Source organism: Coregonus clupeaformis, chromosome 17 (genome assembly GCF_020615455.1).
Source record: "Coregonus clupeaformis isolate EN_2021a chromosome 17, ASM2061545v1, whole genome shotgun sequence".
Lineage (NCBI taxonomy): Eukaryota > Metazoa > Chordata > Actinopteri > Salmoniformes > Salmonidae > Coregonus > Coregonus clupeaformis.
In genome coordinates, this window is record NC_059208.1 from 28673969 (window position 1) to 28682060 (window position 8092).

Consider the following 8092-nt stretch of genomic DNA (forward strand, 5'->3'; position numbering starts at 1 on the left):
AGTCTTCTTGGCACACCTGTTTCTCCCATTCTTCTCTGCAGATCCTCAAGCTCTGTCAGGTTGGTTGGGGAGCGTCGCTGCACAGCTATTTTTAGGTCTCTCCAGAGATGTTCGATATGGTTCAAGTCTGGGCTCTGGCTGGGCCACTCAAGGACATTCAGAGACTTGTCCCGAAGCCAGTCCTGCGTTGTCTTGGCTGTGTGCTTAGGGTCGTAGTCCTGTTGGAAGGTGAACCTTCGCCCCAGTCTGAGCGCTCTGGAGCAGGTTTTCATCAAGGATCTCTCTGTACTTTGCTCCGTTCATCTTTCCCTTGATCCTGACTTGTCTCCCAGTCCCTTCCGCTGAAAAACATCCCCACAGCATGACACTGCAACCACCATGCTTCAACGTAGGGATGGTATTGGCCAGGTGATGAACGGTGCCTGGTTTCCTCCTGACGTGACGCTTGGCATTCAGGCCAAAGAGTTAAATCTTGGTTTCATCAGACCAGAGAATCTTGTTGTGGTCAGAGTCCTTTAGGTGCCTTTTGGCAAACTCCAAGCAGGCTGTCATGTGCCTTTTACTGAGGAGTGACTTCCATCTGGCCACTCTACCATAAAGGCCTGATTTGGTGGAGTGCTGCAGAAGTGGTTGTCCTTCTGGAAGGTTCTTCCATCTCCACAGAGGAACGCTGGAGCTCTGTCAGAGTGACCATCGGGTTCATGGTCACCTCCTTGACCAAGGCCCTTCTCCCCCGATTGCTCAGTTTGGCCGGGGCGGCCAGCTCTAGGAAGGGTCTTGGTGGTTCCAAACTTCTTCCATTTAAGAATAATGGAGGCCAGTGTGTTCTTGGGGACCTTCAATGCTGCAGAAATGTTGTGGTACCCTGCCCCTGATCTGTGCCTTGACACAATCCTGTCTCTGAGCTCTACGGACAATTCCTTGGACCTCATGGCTTGGTTTTTGCTCTGATGTGTACTGTCAACTGTGTGACCTTATATATACAGGTGTGTGCCTTTCCAAATCATGTCCAATCAATTGAATTTACCACAGGTGGACTCCAATCAATTTGTAGAAACATCTCAAGGATGATCAATGGAAACAGGATGCACCTGAGATCAATTTTGAGTCTCATAGCAAAGAGTCTGAATACTGAGGTAAATGTGATATTTCAGTTTATTATTTGTAATAAATTTGCAAAAATGTCTAAACCTGTTTTCGCTTTGTCATTATGGGGTATTGTGTGTAGATTGAGGGGGAAAAACAATGTAATCAATTTTCGATTAGGGCTGTAATGTAACAAAATGTGGATAAAGTCAAGGGGATTGAATACTTTCCGAATGCACTGTATATATTGTGTGTGTGTGATATATATATATATATATATATATATATATATATATATATATATATGGTAGTATCATTACTACATTTTGACTACCATTTGTTATGGACACGATTCCACGGGAATACTACTTTAATAATGCACACCCAATCAACAGCCTCTTCATCTTTGGCTATTACCTGATTGGCCAGTTGTCCTCGCTAAAGTAAATTGTCTTCTGAATTTAACAATCTCGGCCAGTACGAAATCCAGCATGCTGTTTTATACGTGAAGATTAACAAGAAACAAAAACGGTTTCTGGTGGATTTGGTAATTGTTGGGTGAGAAGCGGTAAAAGTTGTGTAACGTTAGCTTTCTTGCTCGCCAGTTTATAGCCTAAAATTGCCGAAGGTGATTTGATTTTTTAGCATGCTATTTTCTCATCAACAAAGATAATTATTAGCTAGCTACCTAGCGCTAGCAGTACTCAATTTAGTACAGTCATAGCTTGCTACAGCCTTAGCGAAGAGGCTAGTGCCATAAAATACCCTAAAAGGCACTTTATGGCATGGTTGGGACCCGCAAGACGTTCAATTATGATAATAGGGTGTGAATAGATCATTGCTATTGCTGGTGGTTTGTTTATAAGTAGACTAGCTAGCTAGTTCCGAGCGTCTGGCTCTTAGTAGGCTTCAGCATTTCGTAGTTTGGTTCATGCAGGCTTATGGGTTCTTCATCATTCTGAAGAATTTATTTGATAATGCAGCGTAATGTTACATTTGGTGTTGGATGGGTGATGGACTGGTCTAGCTCTTGAGTCCAGTCAGCTTGGTCTTTTCCCCACAGAATTCAAAGAAAGATTAAGGTTGACTTGAGGCACTCAAGTCAACAAGATGGAGAACAAACCAGGAAAAAGCTACAAAACCAAGAGGCCTAAACAGTCCAACACGAGTGGGGTTACTTTCAACTCCATCCAAATAAAAATGGAACCAAGATTTGAGCAGAAGGAAATGGGTGACCATTCCAAACTTTCCTTGCTGAAGAAGCATGTCAAGAAACATCAAACTACATCCAACCAAGCGACCCTGTGTAGCCAGATATCATGGAGTCCTCTAGTGATGCTAACAAGATTGTCTAATGTAAGAAGAGTTGGTAGTCTTTCCAAACGTGACAGTTAGTAACTAGACGAGAGTATTTAGATTGTTGGTTAATGCATACTGTTTTCTTCATCTGTCTAATCCATAAGGTGGTGGTTAAGACTCTTCTGAGAGACACTAAAGTGTGTTTAGTGAAGGAAGAGACGGATGCCAGGAAGGATGAAGACAACAATGGAGGTAGGGCATAGTGTTTAACATACTCCAGTCTACTCCCAGCACTGCAGTTTAACCCTGGAAGAGTCCTAAACTCATGTCTAACACTACATAGTTCATCTCCTGTGACCCAGATGTAGTGCTGAGTGATTAGTGCTTTTTGAGGTTGGTTCTGTTTCAATTATATAATTTAAAAATTAATGGTTTGCAGTTTGGGTTATTTAAAAAAAAAAAAAACATTAAATGCAGTAAACATTAAATGCACCATGAGTGCTGGAACACAGAATATAACAATGAATAAAAGTCCCTTGATGCCCGTTACTGCTTATCACTTATTAACCATAATTTATTCACATTACTTTAATAAAATATTTGTCTATTACACTTTATTATTATGACTTTATTATTACATTCCAAGTCATTTCATCTCTATAGAGCTGCTGCCTATTTTCGGACAAAATCGCTATTTTAGTAGTTCTTCAAAGTAAATAAGGCATACTTTTATGACTGCTGATTACCAGCTATCAATCACTTAGATTATGTATTTTCAACTGCTCTCCATCCTTCTCGATCGTGCATACTTCTGTCTTTTTTACGTAGCAGGCGTAAAAGAAACGGACCAGACAAGTAGGCACGCAATGGATTATGGTCATTGTAGTTAATTACAACGTTTTCTCTGCAAATGATGAAGACTATTTTGAAACTAGAACTCCGTACTACATTGCACAGTTCGGGCTTGGTTTGATTAATCTCTAGAGAAACTGCGCAATGTGTGCATTGACCTCACATATAAAAACAAATGGAATTCAAATACCGTATTTTCCGCACTATAAGGCGCACCGGATTATAAGGCGCACCTTCAATGAATGGCCTATTTTAGAACTGTTTTCATATATAGGGCGCACCGGATTATAAGGCGCATAGAATAGAAGATACTGTAGTCAAACGAATTGACTGGGGTTGCATTATGCATCCACTAGATGGAGCTGTGCTAAAAGGAATGTCAACAAAACAGTCAGATAAAGTCAAACTTTATTAAGCGTTCTGACAACTCCGTTCACTCCCATGGTAATGTTGTTCAAACGTTAATGTGCATATTAACAATATCTCCCAGCCTTGCTCACTCTTCTCCCAAACGTGGAGGGGAACCTTTCCCTGATTCAGTAAACACGTAGTAAAAGAAACAGTCTGATACCACTAAATCAAACGTTAGTGCATAACTCAACATTGTTCAGTTACATATAACACGTAAAGCTCACTTTTTCAGTTCATTCCCCGTCCACGAATCCCTCGAATTCTTCTTCTTCAGTGTCCGAATTGAACAGTTGGGCGACTACGGCATCCAACCTGCCCGGCTCCCTCTCGTCATTATCCGAGTCAGTGTCGCTGCTGTTGCCTGGCAGTTCAAAGATTATTCCTGCCTTCGTGAAAGCTTTGACCACAGTTGAGACCGATATATCAGCCCAGGCATCCACGATCCATTGGCAGATAGTGGCGTAAGTCGCCCGGCGCTGTCTCCCCGTCTTGGTGAACGTGTGTTCGCCTTCTGTCATCCACTGCTCCCACGCAGCTCGCAGTCTAGCTTTGAACGCCCTGTTGACACCAATATCTAGCGGCTGGAGTTCTTTAGTTAATCCACCCGGAATGACGGCAAGCTCCGAATTAGTTTGCTTCACTTGTTTTTTGACAGCATCGGTGATATGGGCGCGCATTGAGTCGTAGATCAATAGGGACGGAGCTGTGTGGAAAAAGCCACCCGGTCTCTTGACGTAAATTTCTCTCAGCCACTCACTCATCTTTTCCTCATCCATCCATCCCTTCGGGCTAGCTTTGATGACGACGCCGGCTGGAAAGTTCTCTTTTGGCAAGGTCTTCCTCTTGAAAATAATCATGGGTGGAAGTTTCTGGCTGGCAGGCGAGAACTACAGTGAAGGATGACTTCTCGTTCCCTGTGGTGCGTACAGACACCGTACTGGTCCCCGTTTTCTCCACAGTGCGGTTCACGGGAATATCAAAGGTGAGTGGAACCTCGTCCATGTTGGTGATGTGCTCTGGCCGGATCTTCTTTTCAGTGATCTTCTTTTTGCAGTATGCGCGGAAAGTGACCAGCTTTTCTTGGTAATCTTTTGGCAGTTGCTGCGAGACGGTAGTTCGTGTGCGGATGGAGAGATTACGTATTTTCATAAAACGAAAGCACCAAGAAGGACCGCCTCGAAATTCATCGATTGTCATGTCCCGTGCTAGCGCTGTTGCCTTCATTCGAATAGTGACTGTAGAGACGCTTCTACTTGCTGCTCTCTGTTCAACAACCCACTGTTCGAGTTTGTTCTCTAACTGTGGCCATCTCGCTTTGTTCCCGCGGAAACTCTGTTTAGTCTTCTTTACTTGGCGCAGGTCATCTTCTTGCTTCCTCCACTTCTGTACCATTGATTCATTAATGTTGAATTCTCTCGCTGCTGCTCTATTCCCATATTCTACTGCATGACCGACAGCCTTGAGCTTGAACTCTGCGTCGTAAGCGTGTCTCTTGAAAGGTGCCATTTTGGGGTCTTTATACACACACAAGTGGTGTGGGACTGTGAGTAAGCACAATACCGGTGTGTACTGGCTACCGTAATGCTGCAAGTGGTGCGGCTTTGTAGTTTACCAGTCGTACTGAAACATTTCATTATTATTAAATTGTTTTTATTGGTTTTTCATACTGAAACATTTTGACAGAGCACCTTGAGCGCCGTGTACAACCAGTATGGATCAACCAATTAACCAATTGATCCATATATAAGGCGCTCCGGATTATAAGGCGCACTGTCGTTTTTTGAGAAAATTAAAGGCTTTTAAGTGCGCCTTATAGTGCGGAAAATACGGTAATTGAACCGACGTCAGTCATTTAGTTGTTTAAAAAATGAAAAATAACCCAACATTTCGGTTAATCGCTCAGCACTACCCAGATGTATCTCTTAGTAGCATTTGTTGTGTCCTGTCATCTCTAAGATGTAGTGATTATGTAGAAGAAAAACAAGTCAAGAAAAACGTTCTAAGCCAGAGCTAGAGGGATTTTTGTAAGTGATGTAAAAGTCCTTGGGTCTAACCGGGTTAAATGGGTGAAGAATTACTGAAGGTGAATTAAATGTCAGCAAGGATTTCTTCCTTATTTTCTTATGAGGAAAATGACATTTCTTATTGTCTGTTCCCTTTCTCCTCTCTTATCATTTTCTTCTTTCCCTTCCATCCACCCACCCATCTCTGTCCTCCCTCAGTTTTGTCTCCTCAGTTCTTCCCTTGTCCACACTGCACCATCTCCTTTACTGACTGTTACTTCCTGGAGAGTCACATCAAGAACAAACACCAGAAGCAGTACCTGGCCATGTTGAAAAGCCAAGTCTCAAAGAGTAAAACAGTGTATGGCCCCACACACAGCTGTCCCCACTGTAGCTGCATGTTCCATACACCACGACAGCTAGACATCCACACCCGCAAGGCCCACCCCTCTGCCCTTGCCCGGAAACCTGCCCATCCCCGCAGGGTTCCGGGGAAACTCCACCCCTGCCCGCAGTGTGCCCGAAGATTCCCGTACCTGGGCACCTTGCTGAAGCACTGCAAGAATTTGCACAAAATGGCCGTTGTTCGCATCGATGGACACATCAGTTGCGCTGACTGTGGGAAGAGCTTTGAGAATTGCTGGGGCCTGGGGCCTCACCGGTGTCACGAACCAGAGGGTTCTAAACCTAAGGACACTAAACCTGTGATCTGTCTGGAAGTCGGCTTCCATTGCTCAGAATGTGGCAAGATCCTCACTACTCCTACGAGCCTGAACACTCACATGCGCATCCACACCGGAGAGAAGCCTTACGAATGCAAAGAGTGCGGCAAAAGATTCTCGAATGGCAGCAGTTTAGGCAAACACCTGCTGATACACAAGGGGGTCAAAGAATTCAAATGCCAGGATTGTGGGAAGGCTTTCGCCCAGGCAAACCTTCTCAGGAATCACATGACTGTTCACTCTGGTGAGAGAAAGTTCTCCTGCTCCCAATGTGACAAGCGGTATGCATACAGGGGTAGTCTGGAGCTTCACCTGCGCGTACACTCAGGGGAGAGACCTTTCAAATGTACTGTGTGTGGTAAAGACTTTGCTGACAAATGTTATCTGAAAACGCACCTGAATATACACAACAACCAGAAAAACTACCATTGTGGGGTTTGTGGGCGGAAGTTCATAAGGCTTGGGTTGTTGAAGTTACACATGCGCTCACACACCGGGGAGAGGCCCTACCACTGTACAGTGTGCAACAATAAGTTTTTTAGACTCTCACACCTGAAGAACCATCATCTCACTCACACAGGTGAGAAACCATACACCTGCACCGAGTGCGGTAAAAGCTTCACTCAGTCTGGAGATCTGGCCAAACACAAGCGCTTCCACACTGGGGAAAGGCCATTTGAATGTTCTGAATGCCACAGCCGGTTTATCTGTTCAGGTTCTCTGACCCTGCACATGAGGACCCACACTCACCGTGATGTAAAGCCATACTCCTGCCAAGAGTGTGGGAAGAGCTTTTATGAACAGAGTCACGTTAAAGTCCACATGAAAATCCACAAGGGGAAACCGTATTCTTGCCCCCACTGCTTTTTTTACTTTGCTCGCAAGAGCAACCTCTCCAATCACCTGCCTAGATGTCCTAAACGTAAATGAGTTAAACCTATGAATGAATAGGAGGGGGATTCGTTCCCTTCAGTGATCGATGCTTGACAACAGATGCAAACAATGTACCCCTACTATGTATAGTAACTCCATATCACAGAATCTACCTATGATAACACAATGTCTTTAGTAATAGTCAAATTTGTTCACATACAGTACCAGTCAAAAGTTTGGACACCAACTCATTCAAAGTTTTTTTTTTTTTTTTTAACTATTTTCTACATTGTAGAATAATAGTGAAGACATCAACTATGCAATAACACATATGGAAACATGTAGTAACCAACAAAGTGTTTAACAAATCAAAATATATTGGGGGAAAAATGTATGCACTCACTAACTGTAAGTCGCTCTGGATAAGAGCGTCTGTTAAATGACTAAAATGTAATATTTGAGATTCTTCAAAGTAGCAACCCTTTGCCTTGATGACAGCTTTGCACCCTCTTGGCATTCTCACAACTAGCTTCATGAGGTAGTCACCTGGAATGCATTTAAATTAACAGGTGTGCCTTGTTAATTTGTGAAATTTATTTCCTTAATGCATTTGAGCCAATTAGTTGTGTTGTGACAAGGTAGGGGTGATTTACAGAAGATAGCACTATTTGGTAAAAGACAAAGTCCATATAATGGCAAGAACTGCTCAAATAAGCAAAGAGAAACCACAGTCCATCATTACTTTAAGGCATGAAGGTCAGTCAATCCGGAAAATTTCAAGAACTTCAAGTGCAGTGGAAAAACCATAAAGCGCAATGATGAAACTGGCTCTCATGAGGCTGGCCA

General features: G+C 43.4%; 1 protein-coding gene across 1 annotated transcript; it reads left to right on the forward strand.

Annotated features, from left to right (window-relative positions):
* Nucleotides 1-1555: 1555 nt before the first annotated feature.
* LOC121586177 (gastrula zinc finger protein XlCGF57.1-like) lies at nt 1556-7501 on the forward strand. Its single transcript, XM_041902695.2, has 4 exons — nt 1556-1644; nt 2150-2442; nt 2550-2637; nt 5871-7501. Exons 2-4 carry the CDS (start codon nt 2197-2199, stop codon nt 7301-7303), a joined length of 1767 nt encoding a protein of 588 aa, XP_041758629.1. The 5' UTR covers nt 1556-1644; nt 2150-2196; the 3' UTR covers nt 7304-7501.
* Nucleotides 7502-8092: the final 591 nt, after the last annotated feature.

Excerpts from the sequence above, each read along its gene's own strand:
- LOC121586177 (XM_041902695.2), top strand. The coding sequence starts at position 2,197 with ATGGAGAACAAACCAGGAAAAAGCTACAAAACCAAGAGGCCTAAACAG. Across the intron at positions 2,443-2,549 it reads TGCTAACAAGATTGTCTAAT|GTGGTGGTTAAGACTCTTCT; the intron begins GTAAGAAGAGTT and ends CTAATCCATAAG. Across the intron at positions 2,638-5,870 it reads GGATGAAGACAACAATGGAG|TTTTGTCTCCTCAGTTCTTC; the intron begins GTAGGGCATAGT and ends GTCCTCCCTCAG.